Raw genomic sequence first — 24,468 nt, forward strand, 5'->3', positions numbered from 1 at the left:
GGGGAAGAGGGGGTTTGAACGGCTCTGGATCACACACAGGAGCCCCCAGGCAGCACTGCAGGAATGTTGGCTGGCATTGCAGGGGCAGAGCTGCCCAGCAGCCACACATGGTGGCCACAGAGGGGCCGAGCAGATCTCAGCACATGGGATCCAGCTGCACTGCCAATGGATTCCTGACTGCTGCACATACAAGACATATTTACAGAGTCTCCTCCGTGACAGGAATTCTAAAGCCTCATGCAGAAAGTAACTCAAAGGACGTAATTAAATCAGTTAAATGGCTTGGGCAGAGAGATGCAGCTACAGACAGATTTCAGCTCTCAGCACAATCACAGGCCACAGGAAAAGATTAGAAGAGCAAGAACTGTAAAAGCTTCAGGACCAACCACTTGCTTTTCTTTACTTAATAAACTATAATCCATGCTTAACTCTGGCATGGACCAGGTGAGCCTCTGAGCACAGTGCCCTGGAATGAAGGCAAGTGTTTGGGATAGGCAGGCACCATGCCAGCATCAGCAGAGGTGACACTACCAGGTGACAAGCAAAGCCAGTGTCAAGAGCAGAAATCAAAGCCCAGTCAGTTGATTTTCATCTGTTAATGTGATGTGCAGTGAACAGGGAGCTCCTGCTGCCTTTTTGGAAGCAAGAGCTTGGGGTGGAGCCTTGCTGGAGCAGGAGGGGCTGCTCCAGCTGCTGCAGAAGCAAAGGAGCCTTTGCACAGTGGGAGATCTGGGAGCCAAGAAATGGCCTCGTGTGCTGGAGGAGCTGTGTGAATCCAACCATTAACAGAGCTCGTGGGCAGTTTTACTGAACAACTAGGACAAAGGAGGAGCAGGGCTGTGCAGGGCTGGGGGCTTGGGGAGCTACCCCAGGGGCTGCTCCCACTGCCCAGCAGCTCCAGGCATGGTCTGGCCCCTCTGGACAAGCTCCAGTGACCAGAGGAGAAAGAGAGACACTGCCACAGAGAGAGGGGACACAGAGAACAGGACAGCCCCAAGGTCCCATGGCAGCATCTGGGCAGAGCTGCACAGACATCTCCACCCCCCAGCAGCAAGGAGGCTATCAACAACCTCAGTGTACAGACAGGGCCACCATCCTGGGTGAGGGTTTCCTGAGATCATAGGCAAATTTGTACCCATCACAAGGTCCAGGGCTTACCTGAATATGAGCAGTATCCATTCACTTCTTCACACCCATGGGAAAAAGGAGTTGCTAAAAAAATCAACAAAGCTGGTATGAAATATAGAGTAGCCACCATTAACATCATATTTATTGTTATTTAGTTGCTCAGTAAAACATATACAGATATGTACAATATGCAGGAATACAGAAGACTGCACTTTACATATTTAAAAAAAAAAGAAAGAAAAATAACACTCAATTTCATGAGCTATCGTCACAGTCTTCCAACCAAGCATTTAGGAAATGAATTTAACAAGAATTAAAAAAAAAAAAAAAAAAAAAAAAAGATTACAGGATTGCCTAACACACAGCAGAGTCAAGTTTTCATATTTTACATGTGCAATAACATTTTTCAGAAGAGTTTGCTAATGCAGTACGGATTACCAGTGTTTTGAGGTTTCTTTTTTTTTCTTTTCCATGAACCAAATTTAGTACAAAGAAATAATATCCTTTTGCTTAAGGCTGTTTTAAAGCTGTAATATTCTTGGGTAGTGAATAGTGATAAAGTTATAACTGCCGGAAATCAGAACCTGCAGTTTCATCAGTCAGAACCTATGAGCGGATGGACTCAAAGCAACAATTTTAATAGAGAATTTCTAAGACAAAATTAGACTATTTCCTCCGTTAGCCTTAAGCATTAAAGAAGAAACAATTCTACAAAAATGGGTTATGCTCTTACACACCATCCCTTGAACAGCTGTGAATCCAGTAGCTGACAAAACCTTACACTGCAGCCTAACAAAAATAAGTCAAATGTACCAGTTTTTCTGTTGTCCAACCCACCCACCCAGTGCCCATCCCACTGCTGTGCTCACCTCATCCCTTCCACCTCCCAAAACTGGAACGTTTTGCCTTGTTGGTGGTGCCTGGAAGTCCAGTCCCAACCCCAGGTTCCCAAGGGCCAGCCAGCCCCAGAGTGACCATGGGGACCACAGGACCTGCACAACTCCCCAGGTGATCCAAGTGACAGAATTCTGGTGCTCATCCCCTTCCACCCTCAGACACCGTGAAAACCTTAACTAAGTAACAAGCCTAAAGCCCCTTACTGATGCTCAAACAGCAGAGAGCAAGTAACCCCAGGAGAATGTGATCTGGAGAAAAGTTGCAGGAGTATTTAATAAACGAGGCCTATTCTGTCCTTTTTTGGCAAAGAGGTATTTGATCGCTCCTCCCAACTGAAATGCAAAGGGAATTTTGCTGGGTTTGCTACGACACTGCAAGTTGCAGACTAAGCAGAGGGTTTCTTTTAGGGAACACAAAGGGAGCCAGGACACAGGGCCAGGAGATGGGGGATGTCCTGGCTCCCCCAGCCCAGCCAGCCAGGGAGAATCCCCAGGGCAAAAGGCAAAGCCACATTGTAGCTGCTGTTCCCAATCCAAGGCAGATTGTGCATCCTACCACCCCTCTTTGCCTTCTTGTCCAGCTGCCCCCATCTGGAAGCCCTGTAGGACACACAGGCTGGAGGTTTCTCCCAGGCATTTGGGGAACATGTATCTGATAAAATTCTCCCCCTGTTGACCCAACTTGGCCCCTGAGGGAAGTGAGCCTCAGGCACAGAGCTCTGCAGCAAGCAGAGGTCAGACCTCAGTGCAGCTCAGCCTTGCCACTGTTCCCTCAGGCTCCCACTGCTGTCTGTGCCTCAGTTTCCCTCCCCACAAGAGTGCAACTTACCTCTTCCACAACTGGCTTTTACCTACAGCTCCCAAACATGTTTCAGTTGGAACATTATTATTTAGAAAATGACATAATTTCCATTCTTACCATGTCAGGCCATGCTGACACTTTATATGTGTTTAAAAAACTGATCAGTGCATTCAGTGTAAAATCAATGGAGAAAATGGGTACAATGAAATTACTGCAGGTGCTGCCATGCTGACAAAGCTTGAACCTTCTGTATATGCTGTCAGTACCACATCCCCAGGTGAAGAGCAGGACACGATGCCTGTCCTGGTCAGAATGTAGAGTTTCTGTTCTGATCTTTGGCAAAAAAGCAACAAAACCCTAAAAGCACAGGTTTAGTTGGTCCTGGCTAACAGCTGCCTCAAGCAGAGCTCCTTCAATCAAGATCAGACAGGAGGTCAGCAAGAGGACTGTGTGTGACTGTATGATTCAGTTAAACTCCATGGGCAGTGAGGCCAGCACACAGCCAGCCACTGCCTCAAATCCTCCCTCTCTGACAGTCCCAACCCTGCACTGCACACACTGCCCGGGGCAGAGCCAGGGGTGGCCAAGTGCCACAACACCCAGGGCTCCAGGCTGCACAGCTCAGCACTGGAGACACAGCCCCTGGCCTCAGGGCACCTCCTCACCTCACAGGATTCCACTGATTTTAAGGGAATTGCTTATGCTCTGCATTTCCATAAGCAAGTGAGAAGGCAAGTTCCAAGGGGATGAGAACAACACTCCTGGAGAGAAGTGCAAGCTGCTGAGAATGAGCCAGCAGAACTGGGTGGTGAGACTAAGCCACCACAGCTCCACTCAAACAGGGATTTCTCTTTAAAAGCATCTGAACTCGGCGTTCCCTGACAGGTTCCTTCCCGTGGCACAGGGTGTGCATCCCTGACCTCAGGAAGCCTGAAAAACCTGTTCTCTTCAGTGCAGCAGGAAAGACTAAAAACAAAGCACAAGGCAAGGGACTGCACTGCGAGCAGGAATGCCACCAGACCATGAACTTGGCCGAAATTTTCAGCTGGAAGTGATGGAACTCAGTGACTGGTGTCACCCCAGGGCCCCCTGCTGCAGACTGAGCCCTCCACAGCAGCAAATGTGCTCTGCTGACAGGATTTAAAATCAAACACATACTTAGGTAAGCCAGGACTTGAGGAATCACAGGCAAAGAGGCACCTTCTGGAAGGGGGCTGACAGTGATTGCTAGGAGATACTTTACTGGGGATGGTGACATTTTATTGCAGGTGCAGGAGGAGCTCTGCACTCCTGGTTGCACACCCTGACAAGAGGTACAAACCATCCCAGCTTTTTGATCCAAACCAAGTGGGTGTGAGGCAGCTCCACAGCCAGTTGCTCCAGGATGGGCAAAAATCCTCATCCTCGTGGAAGCTCCAGCTTTAATACAAAGTAAAATAATATTGAAAACCAAGATTAAAAACTATCCAAATTTATCCAAAGTCAATTCATTGACCAGACCCATAAATCAATCCATGCATGGTTAATAAGAGCACATTCAAATCACATTTCCAAACACTGTGAGTCTCTCTGAAGCCACATAGGACTGAGAGTGAGGATTCCAGACCTCCCTTGGCTTTTTAGGCAGAATTTCCTCTCTGTTGGTGTCTACCAAGAATATTACCTCAAAATAATTAAAGACCCAGCACAATCATCAAAGATAAAATATAAAGCAGTCTTCAACTCTGTCCCTTCAGCAGGGACACATTTGTGAAATCATGAATAAATAATCCTAGAGAGGCCAACCTTTATTTCACAACCAAAACCAAACCCTCTAGTGCTGTTCCTGAGCCCCAGGAGCTGTGGGAGGTGAGCTGCAGGCATGGGGCAGGACAGGGCTACTCCTGGGCACAGGGACACACAAATCATGGACAATGTGACATAAAACCACTGGAGAATCAGCCCATCGTGTCAGCTGTGGCTTTATCTGGTTTGCTTCCAACTTTCATTTTGAATGAGCATTATCTGGCCCGAGCAGGAAAGTATGGCTTTCCTTTTATTGTGTGCATCCAGCAATGCTGTTCTTCAGTGTGTGGCAGAAATGAGGCCTTGAATGAGTTTGGGGGATTCTGACACCAGGTCTCCCTGCCCTGGCAGATTAGGAAATGCCACCCCTGGGCACACAGCCCCCTGCATCTCCCAACCTGGGTGATCCCTGACCCCTGCCATGGCACTGGGAGCTGTTGTGGCAGGGGCTGGGGCACACCCAGGCGAGTGCAGGGGACTTGGACCTGCTGCCAATCAACAGCATCTTTCTGCAGTTTAAAATGGGCAAAAAGTGGGCAGGGTGCAGGGGATTTTCTTCTCCACTATCAATAAAGTGGGAAATGCAGGAGCACCATCAGGCCCAGGCAAGCAAGAAGGAGCCTGGGCCTTCGGAGGAAGAGATAATGACATAAAACTTATTTAAAAAAAACTCTCCATACCTTCCCTGCTGTGCCTGAACCAGCCCATTCATGACAGAGCTCCATCCCAGGGTACACAGAGGAAGGAGCATCCTGGCCTCACCAGGAGGCACAGAGCAAAACAAGGCTGAAAACAGAGCCTCATTCTCTCAGGAAAGGGCAGGTCCATGCCTGAACATTCAACAGAGCATCAGCTGCTTGGTTGGTATGAGACTGGCAAAGGCTGGGTGTCACTGTAACATATGATTTAATGCTGACCATTTCACTTTCACTGGTGTTTATTCCTGAACTGCTGCTCCTCAGGATCACCATCCTAATAAGCACTGAACAAAGCAAAACAAAACAAAACAAAACAAAAAAAAAAAACAAAAAAAAAAAAAAAAGAAAAACAAAGCAAATGAGGAAGAAAAGGAGGAGGAGGAGGAAGAGGAGAATCTTTGTCTTATTATGACATACGTGACTTGGACACACACTGAGATGAAAAAGGAAAAGGCCTCATCTATAAATGTATGCCAAGGTTACAGAATAATGGGAAAAAGTGGTCTAGCAGGAAAATCTTAAGCAAAAGTGTGCTAACTGCAGAAGGGTTAACACTGGTAACATACTGTGGCAGAAGATTAAAAAAAAGTTGAGGTTTACTTTAAATTAACCCTTTCCAGTCCATATGCCACTAAGCAGGTACCAACCTAGAAAAATAGTCCACCTAGCAGTAGCGGCCCTTTGAAATTAAAAAAAAAAAAAAAAGAAAGAAAAAAAAAATTTTCTTTTGTTCAAGTCAGGGCAGCCACAAAAGTCCCGAATCTGTTGGAGATGTCTGAGTGCAGGGACCTCCACGTCGGCACCGCAGTCCGGCCCTTGGCCTCGCCCACGTCGTCCGTGCAGTGGACCGAGAGGCACTGCAGGTGGGCGCCCGTCTGCGCCGCCGCCGCCGAGGTCTTGCTCGGGGGAAGGTCGTGGGCTGCAAAGGGTTCACAGAGAGAGGTTAGGAGACCTGTGATGTGCAGCCCCATCCACTCACAGCCTGCGACCCCAGCCACTCACAGCCTGCCAGTGGTGTTGCCACCACCTCTCTCCCCCCCGGCCGCGCCCCTCTGCTGCATCTCCGAGTCACCACCAAAGGTATGGCTCCCCCTGCCCGCTCTGAAGGGAGATCTTGTTCACCAGGCCAGAAGAACACCCAGAACCTGAGAGAAACCAGTGATGTGTCTGAATGGACCCAGGACCGATGAGTGCGTCCTAGACCGCAGCACAATTGGGAACTTTCCTTCCCTGCTGGAAATGGATGCTGAAACACCACCAAGCAGGAAGCCAACCCCAAACCCTCCATGCCCTCATGGTCAGTCCCAGCATCAGTCTCCCTTCTCTCCTCTTAAAGGAGCACCGTGATAACATTTTTCTTAAGAATTTGTTCATTTTAGGACTTGGTATGATCTTTAGCTATCATTAGTTTCTGTTAACCACAGAAATGTAAGACTTTAACTGAAACATCCTAAACAATGTCTCTAAGACTTTTTCCTCCAGCTTTTACAGTTCATGTGAAGAGTAGCTAAAATGGGTAGAACATGACAAAGATGCCAAAAACCAGCTGTAACTGTTTAACATCCCAGGACTTTTCCTCCCATCACCTTTTCCTCCCCAAGCAGTGTAGGGGATACCACACTTCAAGGGGCAACTCATATTACGTTCACTGAACCTCCTGCTATACCAGACACAATACTAGAACTGAACAGCTTGTTACACAATCACAATAATATTAAAAAATAATGCTAAACTAGCATAGAAGTCCCTGGTTTAAACTGGAAAAGGCTTTCAATGCTTGATTATCACAGGATGTCAGGGATGCTTATATCTAAAACAGTGTAACACCACACAGGAACTACCAAGAATCTGAGGATGTGATGCCATCAATCCTGGGAGAAGGAACCAGGCTCCAGAGCAGCACTGCTGCCTGCTCAGCCCTGCTCTGGGTTAGTGCTGCAATGTGCAAAATCCACACAGAGCTCTGCTGCACTCCTCAGCCCGGCCCCCTGCTTGCTTTACTGCAGGCACCCTCCTGTGTTGCTCCAGTCAAGGATCCAGCAGCAGCAGGGCAAAGGTGCTCACACTGTCTACACCCAAAGGGATTCCAGCTCCCCTGCAGTTGGTGATGGGTGGTTTTAATCAGTTTTAATAAATAGGCAGCACTGAGGGGCTCAGCAGAAGCATGGAGCAGAGGCTGCTGCGTGATAACCAAAGTTCCGGCAGGCAAAGAGGTGTTGGCACAGATCCCTTCCCAGCACATGGAGCTTCTACTCTTCTTTCCTGTCACCCCTGAGTCCTACAGCTTTGGGAAAATCACAGGGCAAAGACCCCAGACTCCCTGAATAACCACTATTTGATCAGGTGTTCAATTAAACTTACTGTCCAGAATGCAAGTATACCTAAGACATTTTTAATTTATAAAATATTCAAAGCTCAGATGGGATTGCGCAGAAAATTGTGAACAGGAAATGTTTTCCTTACTTGTATTTGTTCACAAGACACGCAGTACCCACTGTTTTTATTCTTAGGTCTCCCTGACTGCACAGGACATGCTGGGCTCGGCACAGGAAGAGCCAGCGCCTCGAGATTAGTCCTTGTGACAGCAGCTCTCTTCCTCTCCTGCAGAGAAAGAGGAAAGAGTCCCACAGCTGAACTGCTGCCACAAGGGGCCCAGGGGTCCCAGCAGTGTTTCTACAAGGGCTGCAGGGGACCCCCAACAGCCAAGGCAGAGGTGGCACATTCCCAGGCTGGGACTGGAGTCAGAGCTCCCCTGCACCAGCTGTGCAGGCACCCCGACACCTAGAACAGAGCTGCTCCTCAGCAACGACTACATAAACAAATTCACGTGCCACAGGGAATTAGAGAATGAAAAATTAGGCTTATTTGTTTGTAAATCAGCAAATTCTTTCTAAGCCATTTGCTGTGGATAAAATCCATAAGCAAACTATTGATAAAGAAATCAAAACAAAATCTGTCCCACATGGATGAACAAGATTCCTTGGCTTGAGAGGAAAGTAAAAGAGATGAGCAGGAACTCACCTCAGTTTGCAAAGCCAATACTGACTGACACTGTCCACACAAGCCTGGCTCACCATGGGACACCACTGTGAGAGCTCCAGCTCTCCTATCTGTCATTAATGAGCACAGAAAGTGACGTATTCAAATCCAAAACAAAGAGAGCTTGCAGCAAAGCTTGTGCTGGCACAAGAATTCTCAAAGCCAATCTGGATGGAAATTTTCAGTGCAATTTACTTTTTTCCATTATTTCTGTCTTGACAAAAGTATGATGCTTTCCAGGAAAAAAATTTTGTAGCAAAAAATTAAAGTTGTGCTGATCCACCTGGTGAGAATTATATTCTTAAGCATGAGGTACTGCCTGATGCTTGTCCAGAACAGTAACTCTCCCAGCAGACCTCTTTCACCAGCCATCCTGTCTGCCTCCTCCGTCACAGCCACAGTGTCCTGGCACTCCCCAGGCACAGTGTCCACGGTCCAGAGCAGTTCTGGTAGCTGAGAGGGACGTGACTCGGCACGTTAAAATTAGTCAGGTAATGCAAGATGGTGTCACCACATCATTGCCTCACAGCTGCCAAGTTCCAGATAAATCATTGTCAGTCACAAAGTAGCTCACTGAAAGCAGGGAATTTTCAAACAAATTATCTTTAAACTTCACAACTGCCTCTATTAGCAACTCCTGCAAGAAATTGGTGTTATTAAAAAAAAGCAGTACGCTGCTAGTAAGGGCCATCCTCCACACCCAAGATCTTGAGATGGTCTGGGTGGAGACTTCCCCTCCAAGCCAAAGGACATGACACAGAACCCGGGACTGACAAAAGCACAACCACCCTGCACAAAGGACAGCGTGTGCCACTTGGAAACAGCAAATGCTGAAGCAGAGGTAAGAAATCAAACATCATCTCTAAGCTCGTATCATGTTCATGTGAAAGGCATGAAACTCAAAGCAGTAAAGTGACCAAAGACCAAAAGAAGTCTGGAAAATACTCCCCCATGGTGGTGTCCTTCCCCACTGCTGTTGATGATGCTGTGGTGGTCTCAAGAGACAGTTTGCTTTTAAACAAGAGCTTCTGACCAGCTTTACCCAGCCAAACACATTCCAGCCATTCAGCCCCAGACAAACAGCAAGAAGAGAGTGCCCAGCCAGGCTCCCCAGCCTCCCTCCAGGCCCGACCCTCTGCTCTGACCTTGCACATTTGGGAAGCTGCTCTTTCGTTCTGCTCTACTTTGCAAAGGCACACAGCCTTCAAAAAGAAAAGGTTGCTGTTTGTTTGTTTGTTTGTTTGTTTACACAGCATTAAAGGCAGCGTGGTGACTAACCCAGGAGCCTGGCCAGCAGCGTTGGAGCCTGGGGACACAGGAAGAGAACCAGGAGTTCTGCACCACAAAAAAATTCAATACGCACACTACAGGCTGCTTTTCCATATCATCTGAGAAAAAACACATTTCTTCAGTGAGGTTAGACCCTGGCATTCACCTTACTCTGCAGACAGCATGTGTACACACCTTCAGTCCCCTCCAGCTTCCTTCTCCCTTTTTCATGAGACCCTGAGCAGTTAAGCTGCTCAATATAAAGCCTCTTTTGTCATGTAGCATCTTCTTATGCATTATGAAAAAACAAACTTGTTCTCTTTACTGTGACAACCCCACCGAGCACTCTGCAAACCCAGAGGTGTCCCAGTTTTTAAGTAAAGTAATCCCATTAAAAACGAGTTCACCTGCACAGCTACCACACATTGAGTGCATCTTCTTGTCAGAGAGGAGGCTAATTGAGGGAGGGCTGGTGTAGCCAAGGCAACTGCAGATGCTATGCTGAGACACCAGGAGCTGATGCTGCTCTTCAGGTGCTGCTAAAGCCATCCTTCTCATTTTTACCAAAATCACCACCAACAAAAGGACGGAAAGCGGCGAGACACAGGAGCGAGAGCACAGACACAGTCTGGTAGGGGTCTGGTTGGGAGTGGGTTCCACTCCACATGTCAGCATTCCTTGGAGATTGAAGTGACAAACAGGAGGTGAAGATCCCTAGACCGGCTCCTCGCCCCAGGGCTCATCCCTTACACTTGCTCACCGCCGTGACACGGCTGCGCTGCCCAGGGTCCGGCTGCCCGGCACAGCACGGCCCCGCCGCCGCCCTCGATGGCCAGCCGAGCGTGAAGGCCCTGCATTGCTACTCATCTTGTTAAGGCTGAATCGCAGGATTTGGCCAATAACACGATATTCCCTGATCAGAGATCTGTTTCCCCTCCACCATCTGATAACCACTCTTAAAGGACGCGTTAATGGGCTTCCCTTCACTCCGTGCCCGTTAAGCAGAGGCCGAGCTACCGTAAGAGGGAATAGATTTGAGTAATGATCCCTTATGAGGCAGCAAACCTACATATAGTGTTTAAAATTATTCCCTTAGGACAAGATGTTTTTCACCAAATCTCCCACATGACAGTTTGACATATTGGTTCAGGCACATAGCTCTGCATTTGTACACAGCACAGAAGCATCTCTTTCCAGTTTTTGAGAAAAATAAGGTCTGAAAACATTTCATGTTTCCCTGGACACTGGACCTAGTCTCCACAGATTAATTTATTCCTGAAATTGTATTTTTAAAATTTTATTTTTAAACACAACTAGTTCATTTGTGTTGATAAACAAATGAACAATCTCCTTCCTCACCTCTGCAGCATTGACAAAGTCCTTGACAAAGGCATTTTCTTGACCCTGGAATACAAGGAGGCAAGGGCTTGCATTTGTTCCTAGACACAAACATGGCACCTGCTTACACCATAAACCTGTATGGCTTTCAGGTGCCTTAACCCCTGAACAATCTGTGTCTGCTCTGGGCTGGATGTCTCTGCTGTTCCCAGTGCTTGGAGGGCACAGACTGCCTCTAAGCCCAGACTGGCAGTGCCCAGCTCTGCTGGCACTCAAGGAAGAGCCTCAACTACCCATTATTAGAACATTGCTCTTAATTTGATTTTACTTCATTTATTCTGTGTAATCCCTGCCTGTAAGACACTTAAAGGTGCTGCTCTCTCCTGCTGCTCTCTGCTCTGTAGGCACAGAATTCAGTGTTGGTGGTTGAGGTGAGCAGCTGATGCCAAGGACTCACTCAGCGGAAATGGGGACAGGTGACTCCTCACACTGCTGACCAGAAGCACTCAGCACAGACACCCCAGCTCCAGGGTATGGGCCACATTTCACTCCTTGACATTTCAAGAAGCCATTTGGCTTGGTCAGCCCCTCAATTTATTGTCAATGCCCAGCCAGCTGAGCGCTCTCTGAGAGCCTTTCTCACGGAAGGAGGAAGGGCTCTTCATCAAACATGCGTGCACAGAGCTGAGCACCCTCCCACAGCACTCGTATATCCTGCAAACCAGGATTAAAGCTCTGACTTTGCTGCAATATCGACAAGACTCACCCAAAGGCATGGCACACCCAGGCTAACACACAGTCTGTTCACCCTTAATGCTGCTTGCTGCCCACCCTGTCATCAGCCCATCAGCTCTGGCAGCATCCTCTGGTCCTCACAGGCCCTTCCTCCACAGACAGCTTGATTAATTAGAGGTGCCTGAGGCTCTAAAGGGAGCATGTATCAGCCCATGCTACAGAGATGTTTATTTTGTTTTCAGTGGTCTCCAAGCTGGCATGGGGCTCCATCAGAGCTCGTTGCTTGCACAGAATTCAGATAACAGGAGACACATAGTGCTTGCTGCAAATACATATTTTTCTTTTTTCTCCCTTGACCTCTTTTCCTGCTCCTGTTTTCACCAGGAGCAATGGAAGGATGTGCACGCCATGACAGGGAGGCTGCCCAAACCCACGGCAGCGTTAAGAGTTTGCTGTCAGGCTGTAGGATTACAGTCAGACTGTGAGCCACATGCTCACACAAAGAAACAGAAGAAACTGGTGAAAAAAACGTGAAGTAGGAAAAATGCTAACCCTATCAATGGAAAAGGCAGCACTCATCTCACATGTAGCATGACCTTGAAGACACAAAATGAAGGATGTGTGGATGAGGACAATGACATTGCTGTTGTAAAATCCACTGTGCCAGGAGGAGACAAGAGATGGGGAACTCATTGCTCCCCACCTTGCTGCCACTGCCCTGCAGGAGAGCAACACACCACCATGGCTCCACAGGCAAGTGTGAAACTGCCTACACCTATTTATTTCTCTGGAGGCTACTGTTAAATCACTGCTTTCCAGCTCTATGACTCTCCCAGAAGAAAGGCAAGCTCTGCATCCCTGGAGAAGCCAGAAGCTCCAGGCCTTGGGACAGCACCAGCTCCTGTACCTTGCTAGGTGGCCACAGGGACAACGGACTGTTTCTAACTCATATCCTTCCTCTCTTTTGGCTACCTTCAGTTCCTCTTTTCAGCTTGACACACTGACTCTCAGGCTGGCTTCCCTGCAAAACAAAAACCACAGAGGGGGGTCCTGCCTACCTCCCTGGTGAGGTGGCTGATGTTGGGGTTTGGTTCTCACAGAACAAAAGACCATTCTGGCAAACCAGGTCCCACCCCAGCTGCAGTGCTGCTGTTTGCCAGGCTGGTCCTGCCCACCCCATGCAGGTGAACCACTGCTTGTCTGTGACAGCCATGGAAATCTGAGCCTCCAACCAGGGCCTAACCCAACCACACAGCTCCAAACTGCTGGTCAGTTCTGGTGCCATCACCAACACTGTGCTCTCCTCAGCTCTGCACAGTGTGAGAACGGTGGCCCTGGCCAAGCGAGGAAAACTGGCATTAAAAATCAAACCAAACCAACTGCCAACAACAGCCAGATAATGTCTGGACACTTCCAACAGAAAATAAACGTGAGTCCAGCAATTGCAGCCCCTTCCAGCACAGCTGACCCAACACTCACAACATCCATATGCTGCCATCCAACACCAGTGAAGCCTCAGGGAGCTCCAAGTTATTTTCCAGGGTCTGTTGCTCTTCCCCCTCAAAAAACCCGAACACTTCTGCTCATCTCTGAAAGGAGTGAACTGCCTAAGCCCCAGCCACCAGCTCCATCACCCTGACACTCAGACCTGGCACTGGAAGAGGCTACAACAAGCAGCTTCTCTGACATGACCCCTCCTTCTGAAGGGCTGTGGCTGTCTCAGACATGGCCCTGCCTCTGAATCCAGCCCCCAGTGTGAGAAGACCACTTCCTTAGCAGGAAAGAATATTGGCTGACTGATCCTGTGTTTTCATGCTGCTGGCATACATCACCTGCTTGCACTAACTAAATGCTCTGAGCCTATTTTCACCAAGAATGACAAATGACAGATCCGTGATGAGTAAGGAAATGCTGGGTTTTGCTTTCAAATTTATTTCATATGTACGCAAACTATCACATGACGGTTTTACACACAGCTCCAGCCCATTCAAAACCCATCTCTTGACTGCCAGAACGCACAAGCTAACAAAAGATCTCCAATAAAACCCAAAGTGGAATTTTCTGATGGCAAAGAAGTCACACAAAACCATTCAGTAAGCTCTCACTTAAATAAAACCAGTTCTGGACACTGTCTAGTATTATTTCAGGGCAGGCCAAAATTGAAAAAAGATTCTACTTAAATATTCTGCATTAAATCACCACCTGGACATTCAAAAAATAAGGTAAAATGTCAAAAGGGGTGTACCAATGGATTTCTAAAGGCAGTGAATAATTCATGATTATGCACAGAGCAAACAGAAACACGTAAATTCCAGCGCTCCATCAGATTTGTGCAAGAGTTTTGACACAATTGTGGCGGGGAAAATAGATATTACAGTAATAAGTAAGATATTTAAGCTCTGCAGAACATACATGGGAAACTATTTTCCTTGAGTGAAAACAGAATTAAAGATGAAGATTCCCTTCAAAGAACTTTGTTCATAGTCATTTAGTTTCAGGATGCAAATTAAATGAGCACTTGTTAGCCAAGCAAAAGAAGGGAATTAGCTCTGAAATATTTTCAGTCTCTCGTGAGGCTCAGATATGCTCGGCCAAAGACTTTTAGGCATTTTGTCACATTGTTCCCCAAGAGCTCCCCTGTGTTCTCACACCCCAAAGCCACATCTGCATCCAGCCTGGCTGCCAGGGCTGGGACAGGGATCTGCTGGGTCCCTCTGTCTCCTCCCTGCCTCTGCCCACAGCTCCCAGAGGTGCCTCTGCCCCATCTATAACTCACAATTACGAGAGCCCGTAACACAAAACTGCCACAGGCAAAGTCAATCTCTCCCAGGGGCCTCACACATCTGAGGCTCCTGCACACCAAGAAACGGTGATCATGTGCAGTAATGCTTGGGGTTAAACCACACAAGTTCAAGGATATCCCTGAAAACACAGTGGGAGTTTACCAAAGGCTAACATTAGTGAGAAGAACCAGTATCAAGGATCATTAGCTCTTTTATGCCATTTATTTACAGCCTACCTTGAAACATCTCATTGCTCTTTAGGACACCTCCAGCTGAAGTTTTCTGTCTCAGGGGTGAATAAGGAGACTTTGAGAAACAGCGATCATGAAAACAAAAGGTGCTCAAGCAGTTTTACCACTCACACATCAAAAGAGAAGAATCAAGAATTTTACCACTTACACTTTCAAGAGAAAAGGAAGCCCAGAGTGCTCAGGTCAAAGCTGGCACCTGCAGAGACACAGCTCAGAGATGGACAGAACAGGCTGAACAGGGCTCTAAGCACCTGGCCTAGTGGAAGGTGTCCCTGCCCATGGCAGGGGTGTGGAACTAGATGAGTTTAAAGGTCTCTCCCTGCCCAAACCATTTTGTGATGCTATGGGGCACTCCCTGACCTGCACTGTGCTCAGCAGCACCAGCTGCTTGACACTCCAAAAACAGGGGGTTCCAAATCACTGCTTGCAAGTCCCTTGCAAGTAATTCACAGGCAAATTCTAAAGAATCTGCAAGGAATAACTACAAAAAAGCAGAATTGTCAGGAGGCCTGAGTTTCTTAAAGAAGGGTCAAAATCTCTGCTGGAAAACATTTAAGTGCTGGCAAATCAGACTGAGAGCTGATACCCAACACCTCCTGGGCAAATTCTTACTAGACCTCTTCTAAAAAAAAAATCCCAAATTCTGGTATATGTTAAGTTTTGACTACAGAAAGAGATAGAAATGTCGTCATATAATGGATTTGGCATATTCAGAAAGATCCCCTAAAGCAGCAATAAGGTGTGGCAATTGAGCTGGGGGCCAGAAGTCTGATGGAGGAACAGAGTTTGATAGAATAGCATGTTTAAAAATTAAATCTATCTGAAGGGAAAGAAAAAAAATTATTAGAAGAAATGCACGACCAAATGAGGAGCAATGGCAGTGAGAGAAATTCAGCATAAAAAAAAAAAACACACAAAGAAACCTGGCATTCTTAGGTACAGCTGTAAGTGCCACTATTAGGATAAGAGAAATATAAGCTCATCTTTTACTTCCAATTGTCACATCACTGTGGAGAGTATTCATGAAATTCTCAGAATAGCAACGAATCAGGAGCAAACAGCTGTTGAAGCAGGAAAGTCACAGGTAGACAGACTTTCCTTGCTTCAACAAAAAATTAACTCTAAAGTTTCACAGGCCAGTAAATCAACAAAATGGGCCTGTACAACACAGGACAAACAGTCTCATCTTCCAGCCCAAAGCTGAAATATGGGCCTGTGTTCTCCTTCCGGCCATATGCTCACGTGATTTATGACCCACAACAATTTCAATACTCCTGGAAAATGAAAGAACAGCAGACAATTAGTTCATCCCACTCTGCTGGGGATTGTGTGGGCTCTGCCCTGCAGCACCTCCCCAGGGAGTGAGGGCCAGCAGCCCCAGTTGCTCCTGGCAAGGGCAGGGGAGGGACACGGGGCTGAGCAGCACCCAAGCACTGGCACAGGGAACACAGCACATTCCCAAGACTTCCCTGCATGGAGCAGCCCACAGGAGCACCAAGAGAGATGCAGAAGGACTTCTAACCAGGAGTGACAAGACAAGGGGGAATATCCCCCATCTGAGAGAGGGCAGGATTAGATTGGATATTGGGAAGAAATTATTTACTCAGCAAGTACTGAAGCACTGGTACAGATTCCCCAGAGAAGTTGTGCCTGCCCTATTCCTGCAAGTGTTCAAGGCCAGGCTGGATGGAGCTTGGAGAAACCTGGTCTAGTGAAAGGTGTCCCTGCCCACAGCTGCAATGAGATGACCCCTCCAACCCAATTCTCTGATTCTCTTCTGTGATTCATTCCTATCCCATCTGTAACTACAGCTGTTAACCTGGTCTAGATCAGGTCAGTGCAGAAGCACAGACCATCCCACCAGCAGGGTGCAAGGACCTTGTCATCTCTCCCTGCAGCTGTGCCAGGCAGGGCACTGCCTGCAAGGCAAACACTGCCAAACCAGGCAGGATTCAGCTCTGCAGCACCTGCTTTGCTGCCACAGCACAAATGCAAAGGCATCACCCAACAAACAAACAAAATCCTCCACTCCACCCTGATGAGGCTTTTCCCTCGCACAGGTGGGGTGAAGTGCAAGTTCAACAGCTTGACTCATACAGCCAAAACTTCACCCAACCCCAGCCACCACGGCAGCATCAGCTGGGGCTGATGCACTTGTGAGCCACAGAGCACACAGCTGAGAGCCTGGGAGATACCAAGTCTACTGATACAACACTAAAATTGTTTTTTCTGAAGCCAAGGGTATCCAGACTGGTCTTTAGCTAACTTCTGAGTGACAAACCCCAGTCATGTGTCTACTCAAAGGCATGTCTCTGAGCAGCAGCTTCATGCCCTCCATGAATGAACATTTTGTGCACTGGGAAATGTGCCAAATAACTCAGGTATCCGTAACAGTACTGTAATGAATTCTGCTATCTGCTATCCTGCTCAGGTCTGCATCCACACAGCTTCATCCCCCAGCAGCAGAGCTGCCAAGGCAGATGGGCCAGCAAGGCTTCAACAAGAGGGTGAGCAAAATGGCAGCAGGAGCACCCATTACCCACAGGACTGCAAGGATAGAGGGATGGAGTCTGAGCTCAGTGTCCTAATGTACCCACCTTGCCTCCTTTCCTGCAGGTCTCAAGCAGAAGGCAGCTGTGCTGAAGGAGTTAATCTTGCCTGGAACAACCTATCTCCAGTTTCTCAGAAACTCCAAGGCTGCAGAGCTGGGCTTTCTGCTCCCTGCCTGCTCCTGCCTGCCCTGCCTGCAGCCTGACCCCTGACATTTCCACTCTGCTTCTCCCTGGCATGGAAAACTTAACCATACACAAACAAACAGGTTGGGAGGACAGATAAATGGAACAGAGGAGGAGAAAGGGAAGATTGCTCAGATTCCTTGTCAAGACCCTGATTAAATAACAGCAGCACCACCAGACGTGGGTGAGGGGCTGGCATTTATCAGTAAACCCTGAAGTCTACAGCAAGACATCTCTGTTTAATTAATCCTGAAAGGGTCCCTTCCCCCTTCTACTTCCCAGGGAGGTTCTGAGGATCTGCAAGTTTAAAGACACAGAGAATCCTTTTTAGCTCCTTCCTTACAAAACAGGAGGGCAAAACCACAGTCAGGATTTACTAAATCTGTGGCAAAGGCTTCCATTGCACGGACACATGCAGGCAACCCCCACTGAGGGAGCATCTTGGATTCAGTCATACCTCTGAGGCAATACACCCATCATGTGACAGCTTTAGAGTGACCAGCTGGAAGCCAGCACACACGTAATCACAACCAGGCACGGATCTGCAGATCTCACCTGGACTCTTTTTGCCATTCTTACACATTTCCCAATACCTATCTCCCAAGGGATAAGTCTCTTCAGTGCCTGATGCAGTACTAGTGTCACCCATTTTTGTACAGTTTTCCCATGCCAGCAATGGAAGAGTCTGCACATACACATAAAGCAAGACAAACTGCAAATGCTCTTGTCTCTGGGCTGTCAGGCTTTGGAGGACCTTCCAAGGCACCTTCCATTTCAGGAGGTTCCCTGCCCTTTGACCCAAGGTGAACGCTGTATTAGTGCAGAACACCAGAGTTTAGACCATCAGCCATGAAGGGCCACAAAGCTGGAAAGTCACTCCACACCTCAGCAGCAATAAGAGAGGAGCTCTGCTTCCAGGGTGCCTTCATCCCACCACAATGCTCAGAGAGCTGTAAGGTCTCTGAGGGTTGTAACAGCAATGGAAACTCTGGATCCTATAGAGTGGACAGACCACCAAACCCTAAAACAGCTTCCAGCAGAAAAGGCCTCAGCAAGCACTTCCCAAAGCTCAACATCAGTCCTCAACAGGGAACAGGGCAGGGAGGGTCTGGCAGCACTGCTCAGGCCCCCAGGTCAGCCACCTAAACCACCGTTCACCCAACCATCCATCCAAGCAAACATCCAAGGGATGGCAGAATTAGAGATCAATTCTTTTTATGTTCCTGCAAAAAGAGAAAATGAAAAAGTAGCAGAAAAATCTCTGTAATAATGACTTCTGGTCCAATAGGAAGCAAAAGAAGGGGTGGGGGGAAAGGGAAAATTTAAAAGTCTAAGTTCAAATTGTAAAATAAATCTGTAATTCATATCAGTTTTATAAAATTCCCAGGAAAATACAAAGTCAAAACCAGTTATTTTCTTGAGGATCTATATTCTTAAATACCTGGTTTCAACATAATCTCTTTTTTAAAGAAGTACTGGGATGGGGGATGAACTGTGAGGAACTGAAAAAGGTCTCTGCCTACCCAAAAAAAAAAATCATTATGCAATGACAAGAGATAATCCAGTCTATAATCAAAGACAGAATCCTGACATGTTCAAAGAGGAAATTATTGTAACAACAGTGACTTTGAAGATGAGAAGGGTTTTTTTGATTGAAACAATGGCCATCAAGATTTTTACTGTAGCAGCCAATGTTTAAATGCATCACTCAACATGCTGAGTACCTGCAGATACACTAAGCACCAACACAAAAAGACATGAAAAAATTAAATAGTGACACCTAAGAAAGTCCCACCTAAAGTGGAACCAGGCAATACTCTCTGAGTGTGAACCACTCACACCAGGGAGCAAACACTCCTACTGATGGCCATGCTTGATCCAGGGATTGAAGTTCTACCGAAGAGCCAGTGTCCCATTAATACAAAACTTGCAAGTTACAAGGCACTACACTAAAATATTTAAATTTTTGACATTTGCTTCCAGGAAGTTGCATATTTGGCTGTAAAAGTCGTGATCTGCGCTCTTTGCTGAACTAGTGTGATTCACAGAAAATGAATCACAAAAGGCAAGTTTGGTGACTAAAAAAACACCTGTTCTGTAATGCACCTAACGAGCAGTATCAGATTTGCTGCTGTTTGATTAGGAGACTACTGGAAGATGACTATAAATAACCCTTTCAAAAACAGAATCTGGATTAAGCTCAGTGTTAGCTGGGTGCAAGACTCAGTCAGACTGCCTCACACCTCTCCTGTATCTCACCTTTTAGGAGAAAGCCCAAGCACAGTCCCCCTGAAGGGCAATTTATCACAAAAATTATTCAAAAGCTGTGCAGCATCACTACCACCAAAATTCATATTTTTAACATGGAAACTTCAAGTTATATCAATCCTGTCCATTTCTCCATCATTATGAGCATTGCTTATATGTGGGAACCATTTTATTAAAACCATGATAACACTAAACAATTCATTTAATAAAAGCATTTTCTCCACTGTAACTCAGCAGTGAAAAGCTGTTTAAAGCAGAGTCTATCAGCCCTACTTCTTCCACACATTTCTGTTCTCACCATTACATTAAAAACCTTCCACCAAAAATGAAACCATTAAAAAGCATGAATATATGTTTTGGTTTTCTCTTAGCTGGAACTGGCAAATCTTCCTGGGGGCATCTCCACTTCTGTTTCACAGTTACACAGAGGATTCCTCCTTTTTTCTTTCATTAGACATTTATATATCTTCTGCAGAAAAGGAACATATTGAAAGTGATTGAAACACTGTCTCTGTGTTTTTGCTGACGTTGTTCCAGGCCATGCCACACTTGGGCTCACCACCTGTGCCCCAGGAGTGCAACAATGAACCAACACAGGTTAAGGCCACAGTGGGCTTAGCCCTTCTCCCTTTTTGGGTATTTCTGGCAGAAACGCCTTGGTAAGTGCCACGTTCATGTCCCCACTGCGTGGTGGCTGCTGGCCAAGCAGTGGAGCCGTGAAAGCACAGCTGGCACACACAGCACACACCACCACAGTGACAGCCCAAATCCAGCTGTGACAGCAGGGGAAGGAGCACACCCTGAGATGGGACACCCGCCTTGGAACCCAACATCTGTTCTCCAAGGAGCGCCCAGACAGCCCATGGAACTCAATCCCGTGATATTTTAAAGCAGGGAGCACTGCAGATAAAGACAGATCAATTTTGCCCTACATTTTTAAACTAAACTCTCCTGTTTTGGAAAGAATTTAATTAAGGTGAAAATATAATACAGAACTACCCATTTAAGAAGAATGTGCTATTAATTCTTAGCAGTATATGTGGAAGGGAAAATTGCATTTTTATCTAAATGGTTTTTTCAGCATAACCCATTTCCAGTATTCTTTTACAGCTCAGTAGTGGGAACTTTTCACATTTCTATTTGAGCCAGACCACTGTGGAAGGCAGCCTTCAGTAACATGTCAAATACAACCCCTTAAAACGTATTCCAAGAGAAGCTCCACAAACTGGAGAAAGGCCAGAAGAGCACACCTTAAAGGATGGTTGGAAAATAAAAGGAAAAAACGTCCCTCTTAAGGATGTAAGCCAAATTTTTGAGGGGGAGAGGAAAAAGGATGTGGTTTAGGGTGTTTTTTTTTCCCGAAGGGCCAAGAAGAGTTTTGGTCTTCCCTCTCTTCTTCCTCACTTGAAGCAGAAACACCTCGACTTTGATGCAGTTCCCAGTCCCAAATGCACACAAAGAGCAGAATGGGGCCATGTTATCATTCTGAAAAAATGGACATTCTGAGCTCTAACATGCTCTAGTATGTTCAACCAAAACAAGTGTATGCTATGAAAGACTCATTTTATCAGCATAAACAAATGCTCATTTCTCACTACAGTTTCATACCATTTGAAACTGAATATAATCCAAACAATAATTCCAAACAGCTGATGCTGGGATCCAAGTTTCCCTGACATACTGCCATCACACAGCAAGAACAACGTCAAGTAAAAGCAAAAGCAGATTCGGAACTGACTGCTTCGAGCTTTACTCTGTTTGCCTAATCTAGCACAAAGAAAAGCAACCATAAAATTGAAAGTTTTAAAAATTCTTCATTTCATCATCAAGGATCTCGTATTCAAGCGAATCTAAACCACAACAGCACAGTGGCCCTGTGTTTAACAAACAAAGCCACTGACTTTTCAAGCACCGCAGCAGGGCTCACTGAAGAAGCTGAAGCTCCGTGTTTTCTAAGCATTGTTCATTTGACATTCTTCACCTCTTTTATTTTTTTTTCCCCCTGCATTGGCTTTTATTAGCTTACTTCAGAAAATTAGTATAACAAAAATTTTATCTTTCAAAACAGACATTTAAAAGTGCAGCAGTTATGGAAATACAATTGGACAATGAACAGTTTTTATTCCCTCTACCTCGCCACACTCCGCACAGCAAAGCAGTAATTACAGGAATCTACTTCTGGTTTAAGCTCTACAGTAAGTTCTTTCCAAATTTAAGGCCAGCAACCAACCCTTCATTATGCTTAATAGGTAGACATAAAACATAATTGTATCACAATCTCCCAAAGCACGTTCCCAGCTCTGAGGCTCACACGTGTCTGGCTCAAAAAAGAGATATTTTATCTGTTCTTTTTCCTTAAGAGAAACACTGCAGCACCATTGGCATCAGCCACTCGAGGAAAACTACACAAAACACTAGAGGATCTGGAAAATTATTTGGAGTAAGACTTCACTGTGTTGTTAAAACCTCACATTTCCAAAGTGGTGTTTGTTGGTCCACAGGAGCAGAGGAGCCTGGTACAGTCAGGACCGTGGTCACCTGCCCTGGGGCCCGGAGCACTGGGAGCAGCAAATTCCCTTCTGCCTTTCCCATTCTCACCTCAGCTAAAATAAGTAACATCAGGATACAGATCATGAACTGGATTTATCTACAGGACACACCACTTTGTCATGTAACATACAACACAACTTTGATGCACAGAGTTTAAAATCACCCTAAATCACCAGGGCTGCCCTTGAGCTTTCCCCTGCTCCCCTGAACATTTTCCAGCCATCACCCTCACACCCACCCTGCCAACAGCACAAAGAACTGGCAAATGATGGGATGAAACTTCAATAATAATAATCCAGAATGAAGAAATGTTTTGCTATTCTCCCTTTTTTGTGATCTGCCTTTTTCAAAGTAGGTTATATGAGATTTGAATTGTACTTGGGACAGCCCTTTTTTTCCTCTGCCTCCAGAACTGGTATGGTAGGGAGAGCACAGGGAGCTGGGCTGCGTGTGGTTCCTCCCAGCACAAAAAGAAAAGTATGTGCCTATATTTAGAGGTAGACAAGGGAGCTATAGCATCCAGGAAAAAAAGAAATAAATCTTACTGATTTTATCTTCAAAAAAGCATTTGTGTTTTTGGTTTATTTAAATCAAAAATGTGCTGCAAGTGTTTGACCCTATATCCAGCAACAATAAAATCTGTTCTATCATAAAATACCAGCTGCTTTGCACTTTGAATAATAATACTATTTTTAAAGAGTTTCAGAATTATTGTCTCATAGATTGTGGTAGCTTTTATTACAATTACTGGGGAACTCCTTTTTTTCTTTTGTAGAATACAATCAATAGGCCCATTTGTTATCTTCTTGCTTTTAAAATTGTATTTGGTCTGAAATTTTGGATTACTTTTCAGACTAGGCAAAAAACATTTTTCAGCCTAATATTTGGCACCAATAAAAATTAAAACAATTGAGTCAGATCAAAAATACCAGTATTATTAGATGCAGACAGTTACTGGGCTGCCTGGCAGGTCTAAGAGACACCCTTTTTCTAATTATCAGCTCAGTACCACTCCAGGAATAAGTCACACCAGGTGGTTGTGATCTACTGGGCAGCTCAGACCTGAGGTCTGGGTGCTGCTCTCCCATCATCCAGGGGAGCAGGGAGGAGAAGCCCTCCCTTGGTGATGCTTCCAACCCCAGGCACCTGGAAGAGGTGAAAACCTTGCACCAAACTACTTCTGCAACATTTAGGTCTCTTTTCCTGTTGCTAAGACTGACAAACCTATTTAGAAATTCACTCACACACAGATCAGAAGTGCCATATCTGGTGTTTGGGTTTATTTTTTCCATGAGAGGAGAAATGCTGCCCCGGAGAGGGCAGTACAGCCGCGCCATCCTCACCAAACAAGGAATCCACTCAGAAATGAGATCACCAGGTGGGATGAGATGCTCTCAGCCCTTCATTCCCTGCTCACACACGCTTCCCAACCCAGCATCATTCAGCACCAGTGTGCCAGCCTTTGCTGGGTACCCAAGTGCCCTCCAGTTCCACTCTGCACCTCACCAGCATCCTCTGCCCAAGCCCCGGTGGCACCGCCCGTGTTCCGGCGATGAACCAGCAGCTGCCCAGCCCAACAACGCCTCTTTTATCTCATTTGGACAGTAAATCTTTAGCAGTGGGAACATCTCCCAGGTTTCTAAAGCACCGTGGCAATTTATGGTGCAATAAATATGATCTTAAATAAAAAATAATCCTAAAGTGGGACCTGAATATGGACTCTGCTGCACTCTAAATCACACGTAGACCCCGATGTCAGTCAGTACGACGGCGATGCCTGGACTCCCCGAGCCGTCCAGCCAGGAGCAGGAACGCTGTGCAGGCATTCCCTCCCTGCCTGAGCCATCCAGCCAGGAGCAGAAAAGCTCTGCACACATTCCCTCCCTGCCCAAGCCATCCAGCCAGGAGCAGAAAAGCTCTGCACACATTCCCTCCCTGCCCGTTCCCACTCGCAGCCTCACCTCCAACGGTGCAGGGGAGGGAAGGCTCAGCCCCATTCCCCAGGGAGCAGCACTGCTTGCAGTGATGCACAGCTGTGCCACAGCATCCTCTGCCTCTTCTGACTGCTCTCACCTGAGACCAAAAGGCTTTTAAATGCCATTATGGAGGAATATTATACCTACCCACCCCTCCCTCCAAAAAAAAAAAAAGAAAAAATAGTGGAAGATTTTTCTAGGAAAGAGATCCTAAA

General features: G+C 46.5%; 1 protein-coding gene across 2 annotated transcripts in view; it reads right to left on the minus strand.

Moving 5' to 3' along the window:
• Window positions 1-24,468, minus strand: part of MN1 (MN1 proto-oncogene, transcriptional regulator) — an 84,497-nt gene that overhangs the window by 48,407 nt on the left and 11,622 nt on the right. Inside the window, exon 2 of one of the 2 annotated variants that reach the window (XM_054645934.2) lies at window positions 1,242-6,228. The exons of the other annotated variant lie outside the window; for it this stretch is intronic. Coding sequence (XP_054501909.2) covers window positions 6,041-6,228 — 188 coding nt within the window. The 3' untranslated portion in view covers window positions 1,242-6,040. Of the gene's footprint in view, window positions 1-1,241; window positions 6,229-24,468 lie in introns of those variants that run through there. 2 annotated transcript variants of the gene reach the window in all.

The sequence above is a fragment of the Agelaius phoeniceus genome, chromosome 18, assembly GCF_051311805.1.
Source record: "Agelaius phoeniceus isolate bAgePho1 chromosome 18, bAgePho1.hap1, whole genome shotgun sequence".
Taxonomy (NCBI): Eukaryota; Metazoa; Chordata; class Aves; order Passeriformes; family Icteridae; genus Agelaius; species Agelaius phoeniceus.